This window comes from Topomyia yanbarensis, chromosome 2 (genome assembly GCF_030247195.1).
Source record: "Topomyia yanbarensis strain Yona2022 chromosome 2, ASM3024719v1, whole genome shotgun sequence".
Classification (NCBI taxonomy): Eukaryota; Metazoa; Arthropoda; class Insecta; order Diptera; family Culicidae; genus Topomyia; species Topomyia yanbarensis.
In genome coordinates, this window is record NC_080671.1 from 371,459,390 (window position 1) to 371,478,150 (window position 18,761).

Below are 18,761 nucleotides of genomic sequence, written 5' to 3' on the forward strand. Positions count from 1 at the left end.
ACATTCAAAGCCAAGAGTTCTTTCGCCATTTAATTATTCCCCAAAAAATAATAAACTATGCCTTATTTTCGTTAAAAAAATAAAGAACCTCCCGTTAACATAATATGAACAGGACGATGATGACCGTCATTATGGCATGTAAATAACTGAATACTCGAAATAAAAAAGAATCGTATAACCAAAATCATTATTATCGATTATCCGATAAATTTCTACTAATTAAACTTATTCTTTTAAAAACATTTTCCGGTTTCTACTCACCTATCATCACAAACGTTATTTTAAGCGAAAGATACTGCAGGTTTCCCTCGACAACCGCAGCGCATAGACAGGCAATTGAGCAGGCAAAGAATGTTGCACAAAACAGCCATTTTTTCCCGGTTCTGTTGATGATGTACATAGCTAGCGCTATTGCAGGAATCTCCACTAGCCCTGCCAGAGCCTGTTTGTGAAAGAAAAGGAAAATAAATTTCAAAACTTCTCCAATGATGCATACGGCCCGTGCGACAAACATTGCATCGTCGCTATACGCGTGGTATACCTATAGGCTATTCTACGAAACATGATGTAGCAACACACCGAGCGATGATGTGAACGTTTGTCGAAACACTCACCGAATTGAGATAAATATTTCCACCGAAGCTGTTCATGTTGAGTACCAGTCCGTAGTAGACGAGATTCATGGTGAACCAGATGCAGAGGAAGCAAAACGTTACCCGTCTGAGGTAACGGGTGCGGAACAAATCGCAAGCGCCAGCCATGGAATCGTCCACATCCGTCGGTGGTTTCAGCAGTTTGTCCAAATTATCCGGCAGTGGTCGATTGTTGTAGGCAGCTGCCTTCCGCACAATTTCCTTGACCTCGGCGACGCGCCCTTTGCACAGCAACCACCGAGGAGATTCCGGAAGTACGAACCTAGGAGGTATGACAAGATGCAGAGTTATTAATAGATTGCGTACTATGGCCAGTAGTGCGTAAATATTTTTTCAATACGCCCCTTCCCAACCTATCCCATCAGGGGAGGGAGTCGTAAATATTTGGGTTCGCGTGGGTGGTATGGAACGAAACGGTTGGTGTACTATTTCAGTTTTTCCGTGCGGTTTAGCTTCTAATTGGTTTGCTGACAGCCGATCGTTCGTAATTGGTTGACAGGCGTTGCGGGGGCATTGGAAATGGTTTCGGTCTGAACCGAACACTTCAGAAGCGTCGTTAAGTGATAAACAGATTCAACGTGTGTTTCGGATTATTTGCGTTGATGACGAACCGGGAACGGTAGCTCAATTGAACTTTGGAAGCATGCATTCTAAGATGGTTAACGTGCCGCTGCTCACGCGGAGTTTGCCTTTCCAGGCTGTGCCGTCACATGTGGAATGCGTCTTCTGGGTGATACAGGGGGCGATGTGTGTTTAGAGAAACGTTGTTTTATATTCGAGTATATTAGTTAACACATCTTATTACCATAATTTATTAAAACCTAATTGTTTGGCGGCTGGTTGAACAACTAACAATTCGACAGACAAGGTTTTAAAAGATATGGCTCAGTTTCAGAATGACTTCTCTTCAGTGGTTTTTGGCCGGTTTTTATTTTTTTTTGTTTTGGGTCTTTTATGTAATAGCTAAATTGACAACATTAAATTAAATAGAATAAAAGTTTTTTATTATTATTATTTAGATTATAGAGGTTTTAACCTTAGAATCATTCGGCTCGTTTATCGGGTTAGAAAAATCATTTTGAAAAATCTCTAACGCTGCTTAGCAGGTAATCAATTTACAAACTACGCTATGCCCGCTCTTCGGAAGTTGTATAAGTTCGTTAAAATAATTACGTAGAAATAAATGGACCGACATAAATAATAACTTCCCCAGGTAAATTGGGACAAGAATAACACAATTTAATTAATGGGGACGTCTGGTGTAAAGTGCTCAAATCGCATATTTTTTTGCTTTGCGATTTTGAAGACAAGGCAACAATGGATCTTTTGTGTAATGTTAAGATCTATTTATACATTCATTGTGTACTAAAAAAATATTTTCAGTCACGCAGAGCTACACATACGAGCGTTCTAAGAGAAGACGTCCAACCATTTCCACGTGGAGGAGCACCGCAGCGAACACGATAACTCTTGATAAAATTGTCACACACCGGAAATTCAATAAGATTTTTATAAAGATTAGACTTGTAGTTACTCGATGAACGAAAAAAAAAATAGAAAAAAATTCGAAAAATGGCTTCATGAAAACTGAAAAATCTCATATTTTACTGTAAAATTCAGTCTCTTTTGTTCAAAATAATAGGGAGAAAAAGATGTTATTTGATTTTCTGTGGTTTATCGACAGGCTAGTAGCCTGAGGCTACACGTATTGCGCATTCTCATAAAAAATCAAGTCAATTTGTTGATAAATTTTTGAGTTATCGTTTTCGCCAATTTGAATAACGCGGTTTCGAGAAAAACGATCTTAAAGGGTGTTCCATATCAACTTGCATCACGGAAAAACGCTGTAGAAAATAATTCATTGGGTATTTTATCTTGAAAACTTGGATACAAGTAGTTTAGAGTGTATTGTTTACACTGTATTTTCGAAAATTGTACGCGCGAGGAATGCTTGACTGTTTTAAAAAAAAGAAGTTCAGCGTGGCCACCGAGATTGCGGGAGACTATTCTAGAGGTTCAATTCCAACAATTAGGCAGATAAAAAATAAGTTGATTTTTTGCCTGTACATCAGACGCCCGCTTAAGTAAGTTGAATTAATATTTGATAAACTGCATGTATTATCGTGGTTCCTGACAACGAAATATATAGCCTACACTCTTCCATGTTTACCGATAACCATACTTGCGTTTTTGTAAGTTTTTGTACTACGGGAAATGTGGGAAATGGTAGTGGGAGAAGGAGACGGAAAAAAGTATATCTACTGTAATGTAACTAGTTTCGTATCAGAGTGGGGGTCCAAATTGGCCAGCGGTCCAAATCGACTCATGTTCTCCTACAGCGAACTGAGCTATGTATTTTTTCTTTTAAATTTTTAAAATTATGCGTTTTTCATACACAATTATTTGACATTTCCACAAATCGTCAGAAGACATAATCAACGATTTCTTTGTTAGATGAAGTTTGTTGAAACCTAAGATTAAAAATCTAATCTCGGATGTATAAATATACGCGGTACAACTTATTTGAAAACCAATCATATATTATAAGCGGAGTAGAAAACACATCAAGTGTACTGTACCGTGGCCCATATTTTTTACCTTGGCGTTTGTCGTTTGACAGTAAATGTATCAATTGTTTTGATTTAGCAATAGAAGAATATTCTGACTGTGTTCGAAATATTCTAATTGTCGATTCTCCATAATTCAAGACTGCTAATACAAAATGAAAGGATAATTAAATATTCTGAGGATTCATCTTTGGGAAAATATGTGTGTACGATTCGGAACGTTTATAACTTTTGTTGTGCTGCATTGCTGAGGATTCAGAAAAGTGCTCACTAATTTATAAATTAAATTCTGAAGTATGTATGTAATCTATTATTAAAGAAAAAAAACTGATTTTCATAAAATCTATCGAAACCGCACCGAAAAAGTTAACAATTCCAGTCTATCTCGGACAGAGCCATCAACAAAAGCAAAAGCAATCTTCTTGACGTTTAACGTAGGTCCGATAAATATTTGCCACCATTCGAATCTAGTTGTGTGAATGCAGACAACATTTTTAAAGTGAAAAAAATTTATTTTATTCTGTTGCGGATCAATTGTTTTCTCAACAACAAAGGCTCTTTCTAGAGCTAGAGTGAGAGTTGAAAAAATGAATTTGAATATTTTTCTTATTACCTACAATAATAAAAATTTTCTATGAGTGAAAATTTATGTGAATAGCGAGAAACTGATTCACCAAAAACATAATAAAAGCTCTGGTGCAGCAATAACTGGTATCATGAAATGTACAGATACTTATTATGGTAGCGTTTAGGGCGCTACCATTTCGATCCTTTCAGAAGTGCTAAGAAAAATCGTGAATGCCTTTTTAGCAATGAATTACCTACGGATGTGGCTGATGTAACAATAAATACGGCGCTCTAAACCGTCAGTCAGTGGTCATTTTGGAGAAAATATTATTGGTCTGTATCCTGTTTGCCTACCGGACTGGATTGTTCGTTGTAATGGAAAATTCAATTGAATTTCCCGTTCTATGCTAAACCCTTCTCTGACATCAAATTCCTTTTGCACGGCTAAAAAATGATAATGAAAAGAATATGTTGGAACAGTTTTCGTTGTTGCAAACTATCTTGAAATCCAATGATTATAAACTATCCAAAAACTGAAAAAAATCACCAATGCTATCTGCTAGAAGCATATAAAAAATCTGTATTAACAGCTTACCATGTATTCCACTCCACTTCGCTCTGTTTGTAGATCGGGCACTATATGTATTACTATTTTTTTCCTGCCAAAATGAATTCGAACGTCCGCTTTCGCCGTTTCCTTAGTATTGCAATTGCTAGTTGCTAGTATGATTTTATATCAATCTCAAAATCTAGAGCCCAACGTGCTCACGCGTAAATAAAATACGATAGTGGTCCTCGGAAATCACAAAGGAAAACTGGTCTACGGAAATCAAGTCCAACATGCAGTCTACAATATCATTACTTGAACTATGAATAGACCGAATTTGGGGTCTCCGTTTATGCCAAAGTGACTTGTTTTTGTTCATAATAAATGTTCCGTCTGCCACTGAGTTTGTATCACCGATGCCAGAAAAGCGACTCCACCATTTGGACCCTAGATAACATCAACGATATTACTCTTCTTCCGAAGGAAGACGAGACCAGAGAGGACACACTGGTGTAAGAAGATTACCGCTCAACGACCGGCGCACAGTTGTCCCACACCTCATAAAACGATAAAAGTATTTACTGGCATTCAATGATGTTTCCGTGCTTAGGTGTCCTCATCAAAGCCTCAGAAAACCAGCTAAGACATCTGAATTAGGTATCACCTTAACAAAAAAACTTAATCCAGCTAGCACTGAGAATTTGAGGAATTCCACGAAGATCCGTCCGAAAATATTTAAAATCGTGACCGACCATCTTAGATCCCTATAAAACTTTACACGCCTCACCGGCATGGAGGACTAAACATTTTCCACAATCAGTAAGATTATTTTAACTCAGGAGTTTTTTTTTAAAGGGCGTATAAGGCATTATTTTCAATTTTTTTTGTTCGATTACTGTATTTTATACAGCAAAACTTTCTGAAACTTTCAAACTAGTTTCAGAAAATAAATATTTCTGCCCGAAAAAATATCCACTGAAAAAAATGTTGTGTCATTTGTTACAAAACAAAAATTTGTGTTAAAAACTTAAATTGCAAAAAAAAATTTCCTAATTTTTTATAATTTGTCAACAACTTTTGACAAATTTTATAATTCATACTTTTTGCAGTCAAAAATACAATTTTCTTTTTGAATATGACTCTAAACGCTTATTTAAACAAAAAGTTTCTGAAATTTAGTAGTCCTCGAGATATTTTAAATTTTGTTTTAACAACACATTTCTTTTGTTTTATTAAGACCTTTTTAGAAGTTATTCGCGTTTCTCCTTTAACAATAATAGGTTTTTCAAAAGGTCATTTCCTATAACATGCTCTTTGACATCTAGGCGATATTATAAACCATTTGAACTACCACATTTCAGAAATTTTTTTTTATTAGCATTTTGATTTAAAATGGCGTTTAGAATCATATTCAAAGAGAAAATTGTATTTTTGACCGCAAATAGTATGAATTACAAAAATGTGTCAAAACACTATTTTATTGAAAGCTTCTCCATGATCCAAATACATTGAAAAAGTTTCTTTTACGTCTTTAGAACGATAAATATTTGATTTTTGGCATTTTATGATGGTGTAAAACAAATAACTTTTAAAAAGGGCATAATCACACGAATTAACTGTTTTTGCTGGAACAAAATTCCAAATATCTCGAAAACTGTCGCATTTTGGAAGATTTTTGTTAAAGAAATTTTGATTCAAAATATTACTTAGAATTATATTCTGTAATAAAATTACAGTTTTGTATGTCAATTAGTATGAAATTTAAAAACATGTATAAAGTTATTGTTAGAAATCTTTTGATTAATGAGATAAACAAATCTAATCGGTTCAGCTCCCTTAATAAAAAATAGACCAAAACAACAAACAAAACAAAATTATAAAATTAATGGAGCAAATTGCGTGGAGTCAAATTAAAAAATTTGAATTAAATGAATAAAAAGAATTACTGAATATACTTGTTGAGATTAATAAAAATAACAAAATTAGTGAAATTAATTAAATAACAAAACAAAAAAATTAATAAAATTAATAAAAATTAACAAAATTTAAAAAAAGTAATAAACTTAATAAAATTAATAATGTTAATAAAATTAATAAAGGTCATAAAATTAAAAAGAAAAAGTAATTGATAAAATAATTGGAATCATTAAAATTATTAAAATGAATAAAATTAATGAAATTAATAAACTTAATAAATGAAATGTCAAATGACATTTGGCATCAACATTATAAATTCGATTGTCATTTGACAAAATCACTCATATCTCAAAAAGTAAACAACATTTCGAAAAACAAAAATAGTAATGTCAAATGGTCACGTTAGGCTTTTCATTTAAAATTTAGAATACTTTTTAATCATTGTCGTGGTTATTACAAACTAAGTTAGCATGAAAAAGTTTACATAAATAATACTTAATGTAATAAACAACAATTATAATTTCATACAAAAATCAACACTTTTTGAGCGACTTAGTGGAATGTCACAATTAAACTTGATGAAAAGCGGCCATTTTGTGCTGGCAAGAATGGTTTGAAGTATGTGGTATAATTCTTTCAGTATTCGTAGGTTTCCTATATGTTTCGAAAGGCAAGGACCCTCCCACTCCCTTCACTAGGACATCCAGAAAGGCCAATTTGTTATCTTTCTCTTCCTCGTGTGTAAATTGAATTTTTTTATGGATGTTGTTAATGACTTCCAACATTTGGGGTAAATTTTTTCGTTTGATGATGCAGAAGATATCATGAACGTATCTTCACCAGCGCTCTGGTAACATACCTTTTTCTTTCAGAAATTCCTCAAGATTTGCCATGAATAGTTTACACAGAAAAGGAGAGAGCGGGTTACCCATTGGAGCACCCTTAGTTTGTTTATAGAAGACACCCCGGAATGTGAAATAATTTTCTTCCATGCAAAGGCGTGTAAGTTTCATATAAGCTCTTACTTTGCTTTTCCACAGATTATTACCGTTTTGTTGAAATAACCAATCCTTGAGAAGGTTAACGGAATCTTTTACAGGGACACTTGGGAATAAGGCGGTTACATCACAAGAGACCATTCTTTCGTCCTCTTCGATTTCACCAGAATTTTGAAGTTGAAAAACGAATTCTTGTGTACACTTGACAGATCGTCTGGGGAATTTTTTGGGCATACTTTGAAATTCATCTATGAGCCATTTTCCAAGTTTTTGGGCTGGAGCACCTACCGCTGAAATAATTTACCTGATCTCATTGGAAGTCTCTTTATCCTGGGTAAGAAGAGGTTTGAAATTTTAAGTCGAGTTAGATCTCCTAGAATTGGTTTGCACTCTTTCAGGGATTTGTCTACTCTTTTGATCATTTCTGGAAGAGGATTTATTCTCTGTGCTCTATATGGGCCAGATGTAATTTTATGTCTCATGTCAGCGTCATATTGTTCTCTGTCCATGATTACTACTTTGTTTCCCTTGTCAGCCTTTATATAAAAAACTGGCTTTCCCCTCAATTCTTTAATTGTTTTTATTTCTTGTGTATGTTGTTTCTCAGGTACATTTTCTTTGATAAGTTCCGCTATTATACTGAAAGAATCATATCAAATACTTCAAACCATTCTTACCAGCACAAAAGCGCTTTTCATCATATGGTTCACAGAATGCTTAGCTTACCTTTGAGGGAAGAAGCAAAAATTAAAGAAACAGAATTTATTTTGAAATAGGTAGGCTCAATGGGTATCCAGAGCAAACCATCCAATAATTCACAAAAAAAACAAGATGTTTAACAAACAAGTTCTCACAACCTTAACTCCAACAACTGTAAGTTTTAAAAGGATAGCTGTAGATTTCAACAAATATATGGCATATCCACTCAGAATAAAATTAAAAAAGTTTGGTATGTATCTTGTTTTCAGTAGTAGAAATTACCAACTAAAATCAATACTAGGGTCCACAAAAGATCCAATAGACACTCTAAGCAAATTTGGGATATACAAAATATCATGTTGACATTGTGATAAAGTTTATATTGGGCAAACTAAGAGATCATTAGAAATCCGGTTTAAGGAGCACATCGCAGAAATTACTAAAGCTTCTAGGGAATCGGACAAAGATATACCATTTCACTTCAAATCTTAGGTAGCGGAACACGTCTTTTTCAAAAAGCACGACCTAACTACCGAAGATATAAAAATTCAACGACAAATTTCCAATCCCTGGAAAATAGATGTAGCTGAGAGCTTGGAAATTTTCAAACAGTCTCCTTCGTCCTTACTCAATCGAGATCAAGGTAATGGATTTTCATGGCTTTTCAAACTACTACCCGAACACAAAAAACGGCCAGCTTCACGCATCTAGTTACCTACACCCTACACTACCTATTGTTCTGTATTAAAGGTTGTAGCAATTTTCTTTAGACTGATATTGAACACTTCAGAAGACTATAAGTAATAGTTGAAATACTAGTATCTGATTTACAGTTAAAAGCAACAGTTTTTCATTATTATATCGATAGTGGAATTAAACGGAAGACATCTGTCTCAACAAGTTTAACAATTATAACTTTTTTCGATATATTTACTTACAATAAAACATTGTTTATTCATTGAAACTGTGGGAATCGCAATATTTACAAGTAACTTGTGTGAGTAATTCATGTTGGAATTTTAATGAACAGAAGCTTAAATTTCTTGTTTTTACTTTTATTTTCATGATGCGGTATGGTACGATTTTTTGCCACTCTATTACATGCATTTCGAATCTAGCCCAAACATCTGTTATCTGTGCCGTAGACCTCATCTCGTATATGATGATAACTTAGAAAAATCAGCGTATTGGATAATGCGGGAAGTGTACATCCGGGTCTGTCCAGCCTATTCCGGAATGTTTAATCACTTTATCCTAACTTTTCTTACGTTGTTATCGATTACCTCTTGCGTTCGAAGGTCAAAAACTACTTTCTCTAGGAAAGAAAGACAGCGTTTGATAAAAGAAATCTGATATACACATTTCCTTTGTAAGAATACTTGAAAACGCATACAAGAGATTAACAAGTTGAACTGCGCCATAGTTTAGTTAGTCTGGGAATTACTCTTCGTATCTGATGGGAAGGTTCACGAGTTGCTGTGTGCTTTATCTGAATGATCGTTGCAGGTCAAATACATTTTGCTAGTTTCTTTCAACTCTACTTTCGACGTTCCGCTACAGTTCACAGAGGAGTATTCAGGTCGAAGTGTTGGCCAAATATATTAAAACAACCTCTTCGAATAAAGAGAGGGCAGTGAATGTAATCCAGTGTCATAATATATTCGAAGTACTTTTCTTTTAAAGTTATATTATAACTATGTTTGCATGCATCTTTAAGTGCGGTTGTACCTTTTAGTAAGGGCCTAGCCAGTTTCAAAAGCATCGGTCCGAGAAAATACGCGCTGAATCATTCGGGTTTCGACTTTACAATACTTGGAATACAACGCTCAAATTTTGCACAAATTTCCTTTTAAACTAGATTTATTTAATTGAATAATTAAGAAAAGCTATCGATTATGAAATAGCGTTAATAAATCGTATGAACTTGAATACATCGCTTTGAAAACTGGTTTTTAAACATGATATGGCAGAAACTGGCAAAAATTGCACTCTTGGCGCACTTACTTCACTTTTTAATATCAAATTTTAGGGAGATATTGTATATTCAGTTCGATTACAACTGTTATATGCGTTGAACAAATTAATCAAAAAAAACCTGCCAAATTGTGTAGTAGTCATCCAGAAAGTCAGATTTGTTAAGTTAGACGCGATTGCAGGAATTCTAAAATTTCATTTTTGGCCAGTTTTTTGGCAAAAATATTCTGCTGTGAGTTGCTGTACATTAGAATGGGACATGGTATTATGAAAAATATAAAATTTTGCTCCGAGTAACTTTTTGGGTCCCATTTAGCTCCCAGAACAACTCTGCAAATTTTTAGCTCGATCGGTGAAACTATATTTTTGCACCCACGTTTTAAAGTTTACATGGGATTTCGTATAGGAAAATCGTCTTTTACAAAATTCTTGCAAGAGTCGCCCGTTGCTTCCTAAAAATAAATAGATATCTGATTCTTTTAGGAAATTTGTCAAGGAAACAAAGTCTAGAAGACTGCGACACGATCTGATGCTTGTGGAAAAAGTTATTAAGCAAAAACCGATTGATGCCCTGAAGATTGATGAAAATTTCACTTTTCACTTTTCATAGCATCACTGCTTCTGACGGTCTAATTATATACTAAAATTTAAACTTTCTCTTATTATGTACAAAAGAAGCCTCCATTTATCCCTCAAAACCTTGCGAAGTGGCCAAATAGTATAGATAAACGATTTAGACACATTAAGAGAGGATTAAAACAAAATTGTGTATAATTGGACAACCAACAGCAGTGGTGCTAGAAAAAATGAATATTTAATCAATCGTCAGAGCATCAATCGGTTTCTCATTAATAACTTTTTTCTAAAGCGTCAGATCGTTTCGTGGTTTTCGAGCCTTTATTTCTTTGTTGCATTTCCTATAAAAACCACTCAACAATTTATTTTTTGGAAATAATGGGCGACTCCTGAAGGAATTATTTTGTGAAAGTTAATTTTCCCATGCAAAAGCCCATGTAAACTTTAAACAATGGGCGCAAAAATATAGTTTCAGGGATCGAGCTAAGAATTTGCACAGTTATTCTAGGACACAAATGGTACCTAAAAAGTTGCTCGGAGCTGGAATCTAATTTTTGTTCCACCCTAGTGTACATAGTATCACCGAATAGCGCACGATGTTTTGCACTGAAAGAGAGGCCGAACATTCAGGCGCCACCGACAAAACAAATAAATTGCAAATTTATCGACAAAATGAACCAATTAGGGAGGATGTCGCACTGTTTTATTTATTACTCAGCATACAATGGATTAAATGCGTGTAACTTGATACCAAACTTTTTGCATCCACCCTGAAAGTTGTGCAACAGGGTAATGAGCCTATTTTTCACAAAATTTTTATTATCACCCTACCCATTTTAATTCGTAGCTTAGAGTAGCGACTTTCATCTTTGTTTGCCACTTTGGTTTAAACGATAGGGATAATATTGAGGCAACGGATTTGAGTTTAAGTAGTTCTCAAAAATGAATATTTCACAATTTCTAGGTTAATGTTTTTGCCATTTGCTGTATCTTATGAATGAAGCAAACACAGTGATACCAATGTATAGGCATAACATCGATTCTATGACGAGTAACTGACGAATGCGGTACCTTCCCTAATAAGCCCAAAATAGACTCATTACACCGTAGTACATTCGAAAGAAAAACATGAATTGAGCACCTTACCTAACATGTGAGTCAATTCATTCAACAAATTTGAGAGATGCTGCACAAACCAACGGTTTCAAATGGGGTGGGATAACAGTAATAGGGTAGGAGTAGGCTAAACACCCTATAGATTTCAATACCGTTCCTATTAATTAGCCATTATCGAATACAACTCTTTCTAGTCGCTGAACGCACGTCATCATTCGGTTTGGAAAATCCAATGAATGAATTGCTTTTGGAGCATGACTCTACGTCAGTGACGCATTATTCATTTCTAGCATTAAATCTGTTTACTGCAAATTACATGACGAATGACGATGCCTATACATTCAAATATAAAGCTCGGGAAAAGCCCCTTGTCAAATCATTGAACTAAATGAAATGTATAGACGTTTTGATGTAACGTACTTCAATATCTAGTTACTATAAAAAACTAAACTTACCATAAAAAGCAAAGAAGCACTCCGGGCAGACCGATACACAATTGTAGCTTTCGGTGATCCTGTGTCAGATAGGCTATTCCCGAGATAATTATATACGAAACCGGCAAAGGGAAAAGATTGTACATGCCAGCGATAGTTCTCCACTTTCCATCCACATACTCAATTGCGAGAATTAATCCGGCGTAGGTAACGGAAACTGACACAAGCCCGAGCAGCGCTCGGAGAGCAAAAAGAAACTCCAACGAGTCCACAAAGTACAATGCGAGGCCTGTTCAGCCAACGAAAGGAATTAAAAACATGAGAATTACAATTACTTTTGTTTTCACCGAAGAAGCAGAAGTATCAATAAAACTTACCAAAAATCGACTGCAGAACAGCCGATATGAACAGCATCTTTTTACGACCGAACTTATCCGACAGAACGCCACTGGTGATACCACCGGTGGCCACACCGACTAGAAAAAACATTTCCGCCACGTCCTTGAGATACTCCTTATCGCACACCAGGTTCCAATCTGACACCCACGTGTTTCCGAGATTATCGTTAAGATTAAACTCCCAGGAATTGCACGCCACGTGAGACAGGTTGACGGGCAAGCTTAAGTTGTTCTGAGCGGTGGAAAATGCGTCGACAGAAACAAAAGGAAAAATGTGACCATAATTATAAAATAATTATATGAAACAATTGAACTTACCAGAAGTTGCTCGGATCCGACCGAACTCCAATCGTAGTTCAGTATCCGGCAGTTCTCCTGTGCCTGAGTCACGTTCCGCCATAGTTCCACAGAGGTATAATTTAAATGCGACGGCCGTCGGCACCAGTGACTTTTTTCTGCTGCCTGGGACGAAACCAAGTGTGGGATTGGTGACCGGATGCAGAAGTTGACAGGTTAGGTTACGCGCCAGTCCGGGAAGTAGCAGGTAGCAGTTGATATACCGAGAAAGAGAGATAGAAACGAATGCTACCGTGATTACTGCTGTATAGTCAGCCTATAGTCATCTGTTATAATTGCCAAATTACTAATTACTCCAGCTAATGGTTGATGGATGATAATATTTGACCAAATCACCGAGCTTTTTGCGGTCTGGTTTTCCAATACCAAAGAGCATCATTTCATTTTATATGATGTATTAAATTGCGTAGATTTTCTGCTATTTCACTCGTAATTAAATCGTAATTTGTCATTCAGAGCAGTATATGCATTATATGTACTAATTATATTCGAAATATTCTGTACGAACATTACCTTCATCATGTCTATTAAGCTATAATTTGTGAACACTCTTCTTCCATTAGACGACAGTGCCCCTGTCACCGCGGTAAAATTCACTTCACTCATGGTACGTATGAGTGGAGCGAACAGTTGTTATAACAAAGAGTAAGAATTAGTGGAAATCATCCACAATTAGGACCACCGACTAGAAGTATTGATACTGGTTTTCATACTATTGCTCAATATTGCAATAGTATTGCAAAATATGAAACCTGTGCCCTAATCTACAACATCAAGGTATGAATTATGTTTGAACTTCAGTGACGATTTCCGCTATGTCATTACCGAATCATTTTCCTTAACGCAAACTTGTTCACAGGAACATGCTTCATGAACCAAAGGTTTACACGTGATTTAATTCATTAATTTAGAGACATCGTTTACAGTCCGACTATACGATGTGAACTGATTCATGATTTATTACATCTTGACAATGATCTGATTTTCCTGGTTGTTGTTAATTGGTTCACAAAATCAGAAAAGGTCTGAATCTTAAAAACACAATTTTGTTCAAGATGTTAATATTGTTTCGTAGGAGGACGGGCACAGCGTAGTTGGTAAATCGATTGCCTTGTACGAAGCTCACCTGGGTTCGATTCCCAACCGCCTACATAGGGTTAAAGATTTTTCTAATGAGATTTCTCTAACCCGAAAAAGCGGCGGGTTAAAACCTCTATAATCAAAAATTTAAAAAAAAAATGTTACGTAAATTCAGAATATTATTCATGGTTTCGTGAACTGGTTCGTGATTTCTAATATATTAGTCACGATTCACCACTCATGCTCGTGAAACAGTTTACAAACTCAAAAACTATTATTCATGGATTCGTGAACTGATTCTTGATTCATAGAACATTATTCACGATCTATCTTGCATGCGTTTGATGTTTAGAAGATATTCCTAATAATTTCTACTCTGCACATGGTCTTGAAATTTTCACGTATGCTATTTTACAAAATCTGGAATATTATTTATGGCATACTTAAACTGTTCCATGAGAGATAACATAGTCCAGCTGCCAGTGACCAGTCATAGGTACAAGTAGTAGTAGATAAAAGTAAACTATTAGGACATGGTACATCGTTATCCATTTTGATATGGTTCAGTGTCATGGTCAAAAAGAAAACGAAAACTGCACAGAGCGCCAAAAACATTATAAAGTCTACAACGGTTTCGTGATTTTTTCTATATATAAACGGTTTTGTGGGGTACATTCGTACCCTAGCACTAAAATCGCTCTAATATGCCTATTTTTTGAATTTATTAGTAAATTGGATAGTTTAATTTTAAAACCATTCGTAAAGAAGCCTGTCCAAAAATATTCGTGTTTTGTCGATTTTATCATGTAATGTTACATTTTTTTATAGAACAAGTCTTTAAAATCCGTAAAAGTTCAAAATAATTTTGCTATAACTCCGGTAGTTTCGAATCGATTTTGGCCATCTATACGGTGTTGTGAAGATTGTCAAATTTTCTTTCGAACAGTAAATTATTCAAAAACTGTCCAAAAAGTGCTTTTTTGAACACCAGACGCCAATACAAACAGTAACAATACAATAATATGCAGTAACAGAGATAACACAGGAAGGCGTTGAAAGGATTGATAGAGCCGGTGCATTGTACGTGTATATTAGACTGGTTCGATTTTTGATTTTTAGCTCCACCAGGCTTTATTGATTCCTTTTATGACCCTTAGTAATTGTGCAAATTTTAGTATCGATCGGTTGCGTCTACGGACCCTCCAAAAATTTCAAAGTTTATATGGAAATTAGTATGGAAAATCGGTTAAAATTAGAAAATAAATTCTTAAAAAATCACCTCATCATTCAATTCATGAGAACACTATATACTTCTAAAGGTATTCTTCTACTGAACACATTCGTGGAACATTGTAAGTTTGTGAAAATTCGCAGAGAAAAATTATTAACTAAAGAAGCAGCATGACATCAAAACAAGTGGATTTAATTATTAATCATAGCAACCCTGTTTACACTATATAAAGTACAGTAAGATTCCGTTTTTGGCACGTTCCATTTTTGGCATGCTCCATTTTTGGCAACAAAGAAGTTCCGTTTTTGGCAACAAATGGGTTCCGTTTTTGGCAACATTATTTTTGTTCATAGTAAATCTTTTGAAAAATGCTCAATAATCATTTTGGTGTAATAATGGATATCACTTTTGACTTTATTTTCAAACATAGGAGTCATATTTACTAAATTTTGTAGGGGCGGGCATAGCGAATAAAGTTAAATTTGTAGATTTTTTTCTATTATTTCATTCCATTTCACATATTCTTATATAATTAATGTTCTTGTAACATTCATGATGTCACAAATTGAAAATAAAACCTTTTAAAGCAAGGTTCCATTTTTGGCACGGTTCCAGTTTTAGCAACTGAAAAAAAAATATTGTTGCCAAAGACGGAATCCCACTGTAAATGTGTTCCAGAGCCTGGGCTACAGAAGACGACGAATCGAGTGGTGCATGGTGCATTTTATATGCAAGTCATATTCACGAATGCGTTTTGCCTCATTCATCCGCGAAAGCAAAAATTACGATAACGATCCGAGCGCATTTTCTAGTTACTTTGCTATAATAGCTTTATTATATCAAATAACATTGTTAACAACAATACTATTTTTCAGCAATGTTGAAGCTTATACAAATTTACACAAGTTTCTCGCTTACTACGTATCGATATTTTACTTTTAAAAAATGATATAATAAATTTTCCGAATTATGTACACATGACAAAACACTAACGTAAACGGTTTTGTGGGGGTACATTTGTACCCCAGACAAACTTTAAGTGGGCGCTGTGAAGTTGGCCAAGCGAAACAAATAGGTTCCACCTGCCTAAATGGAAGTTCAATAATCAAATGGATTCATGATAAAGATTGCTTGCAGCCAAAATAAACCGTAACGGACTAACAGGGATTGCAAACAGCGCTGGGGTACAAATGTACCCACAAAACTGTTCTAGGGTTAAATCCATTATTGTATATACAGGTAAGGCTAAGATGGTACTTTGATATTCGTAAGATGAAGCTTACATGAGTGGTGTGAGTGATATCAGAAAAAAACGGCTTGCTTGCAGCATACCGTTTATTCAGCTCCTACTGAATCGTGTTAAGGCTCAAATTACCTTTTCTAAGCATGTGTTAGAATTGAACGCTTGGTAGTGTGCGTAGGCAAATTTGTGTTCAGCTTTGACACCGGATTATCCATTTAAACCTTTTTAAAACTCTAAAAGAAGAATATCAGTCGATTTTTTAGATTACCACGATTCAAATCATGCAAAATACCTGCTGGAACAACGATCGGCTTAGCCGGATGGTGCTTTTGAAAAAGTGGCTGTGATTTTTTGCCACACTAGCACACCGAGCTGGGGTGCGCAACACAACTGCGCAATGAAAAAAAACCACAGCCACTTTTTCAAAAGCACCATCCAGCTAAGCCGATCGTTTTTCCAGCAGGTATTTTGCATGATTTGAATCGTGGTGATCTAAGAAATCGACTGATATTCTTCTTTTAGAGTTTTGAAAAGGTTTAAATGAATAATCTGGTGGCAAAGCTGAACACAAATTTTCCTACGCACACTACCAAGCGTTCAATTCTAACACATGCTTAAAAAAGGTAACTTGAACCTTAACGCTATGACGTCGACCCGTTCCGCTTTTGGATTGTTTACATATTTTTGATTTACAACACTAGCAAATCGTGCGTTCTGCCACACCTATTTATACCACATTGCATTAAATCATGTTCACTATATAGTCCATAAAACAAGCTACCGCAAGTCACAAGCTACTTCAATCACACACAAACAGACGTAACAGTTCGAAGGAAATTCTAATAAAAATCATCGCAAGCTGTATACTAGCGACATCTGTTGAGAACATTGCACAAAATGGGATTCTGGCAACCATGGCCGATAATTTTTTCAGCCGATGTCCTGGGATCAATACTCACACCGCAAGATGATAAATGAAATGTGGGAGCAGTGTTACGAAATTTCAAAATCAGTTACCTATTTCTGCTTGCGTTTACCGAAACCGCCATTCAGATTCAACGCCTCCCTCATTCATTCACTTTCCAGCTGACTGAAATTTCATGCAGAATCGAATGCTTGAGTGCAGAGGAAATATAAATTCATTCACCAACCAAAGCATTTATTTGTTATTATGTGGACAGTTTCAAGGCAGAAGTTAGCATCTTCTACATTTTCGAGCATAAGGGAACTGCGTAATCTATATTTGGTGCACTTTTGATCAATAATCCCTCTCAGAGCTAGAATAGAAATAAAATTCACTTTGCTTCTGAAACCGAACATGTCCGTACCTGAAAGCGCTGCGTCGGCCGAACGAATGACGATTGAAACGAACCAAAAATTTCATTCATCGCTGCGGGCGTGAATTGAATTTTGTTTTCTTTCAAGTTCAGGCAACGATGTCAATTTTTTTAAGCTCTGTGTGGGAGTGTTGTTGCAGTTGGCAAATGCGAAGAATCTAGAGCAACGACTGCACTTTTACAATTCAACACAATCATACAATGATACGGGAAATTAAGCAACTTCAAAATTGTTTTTTTTTGTGTGACGAAATCAATTCTTAACGTTAATTGGTCATATCATTGATTTTTCTCTCTATTTATTCTTCCTCTTCGTCGCTCTTTTAGAATCCCGGAGACCTCCTGCACCCAGAGACAACCTGCGGGATGGACACACGTTGGCGGGATACGTTGAATTTCTCCATCAGTTCCGGGAACCGACAACTTTGAATATATTGCATACGTCCGGTTTGATTCGATACACCGAACCAGTTAAATTGGCAAGAACCTAAAATGTTCGGCGTCGTGCAGGAAACTACGACATGATTTTGAACAATTTCACTTCAACAGGTATACATTTCACGTTTTCGGACCACTTGTTTATTTTGGTTTGCAGAAGATAAAAATGGCTGTAACCTTTTCGGGCAAGACGGCACAAGCAGCCACATTTTTATATGTAAAACTATGGTGTATTTTTCTTGGATAAAGCCGATTACACAAAAGGGTATGAAGAAGAAAAACATATACAAATAACGTTCTGGGCTTTTCTGTGGCCATAATTTTTGTTTCGGTTTGATCATAATTATTTTGCAAAGGTAGTTGCGACACAAAGAAGTGTCCCTAAGAGTTCGAATCGGAAAATCCTAGGCGAAGCTCGGCCTTTTCTCTCTTTTCATCAAGCGAATCAGGATAAGGATGCACGTTCCACTCTTTATAAACATCAATTATATTTTTCGACATTACAACTTTTTTCGATGTATTTTACAAAGTTAAAATACTAGAAATTCGGAGAAAGTGATTTGTGAGTGTGGCTCCGGTTATAATTTCAAAGAAAAGAACAGATTAAAATTTCTTGTTTATGACTATAT

The 18,761-nt window shown here is 35.4% G+C and overlaps 1 protein-coding gene across 9 annotated transcripts in view; it reads right to left on the minus strand.

Annotated features, from left to right (window-relative positions):
• The window catches only part of LOC131684531 (solute carrier family 22 member 21), a 240,834-nt gene that overhangs the window by 18,379 nt on the left and 203,694 nt on the right, over window positions 1-18,761 (minus strand). For all 9 annotated transcript variants that reach the window (XM_058967497.1, XM_058967496.1, XM_058967495.1 and 6 more), the window contains 5 exons: window positions 12,765-12,908; window positions 12,426-12,678; window positions 12,070-12,337; window positions 615-915; window positions 262-442 (listed from right to left, as the gene is read on the minus strand). In XM_058967497.1, the coding sequence (XP_058823480.1) occupies window positions 262-442; window positions 615-915; window positions 12,070-12,337; window positions 12,426-12,678; window positions 12,765-12,908 (1,147 nt within the window). The remainder of the gene's footprint in view (window positions 1-261; window positions 443-614; window positions 916-12,069; window positions 12,338-12,425; window positions 12,679-12,764; window positions 12,909-18,761) is intronic.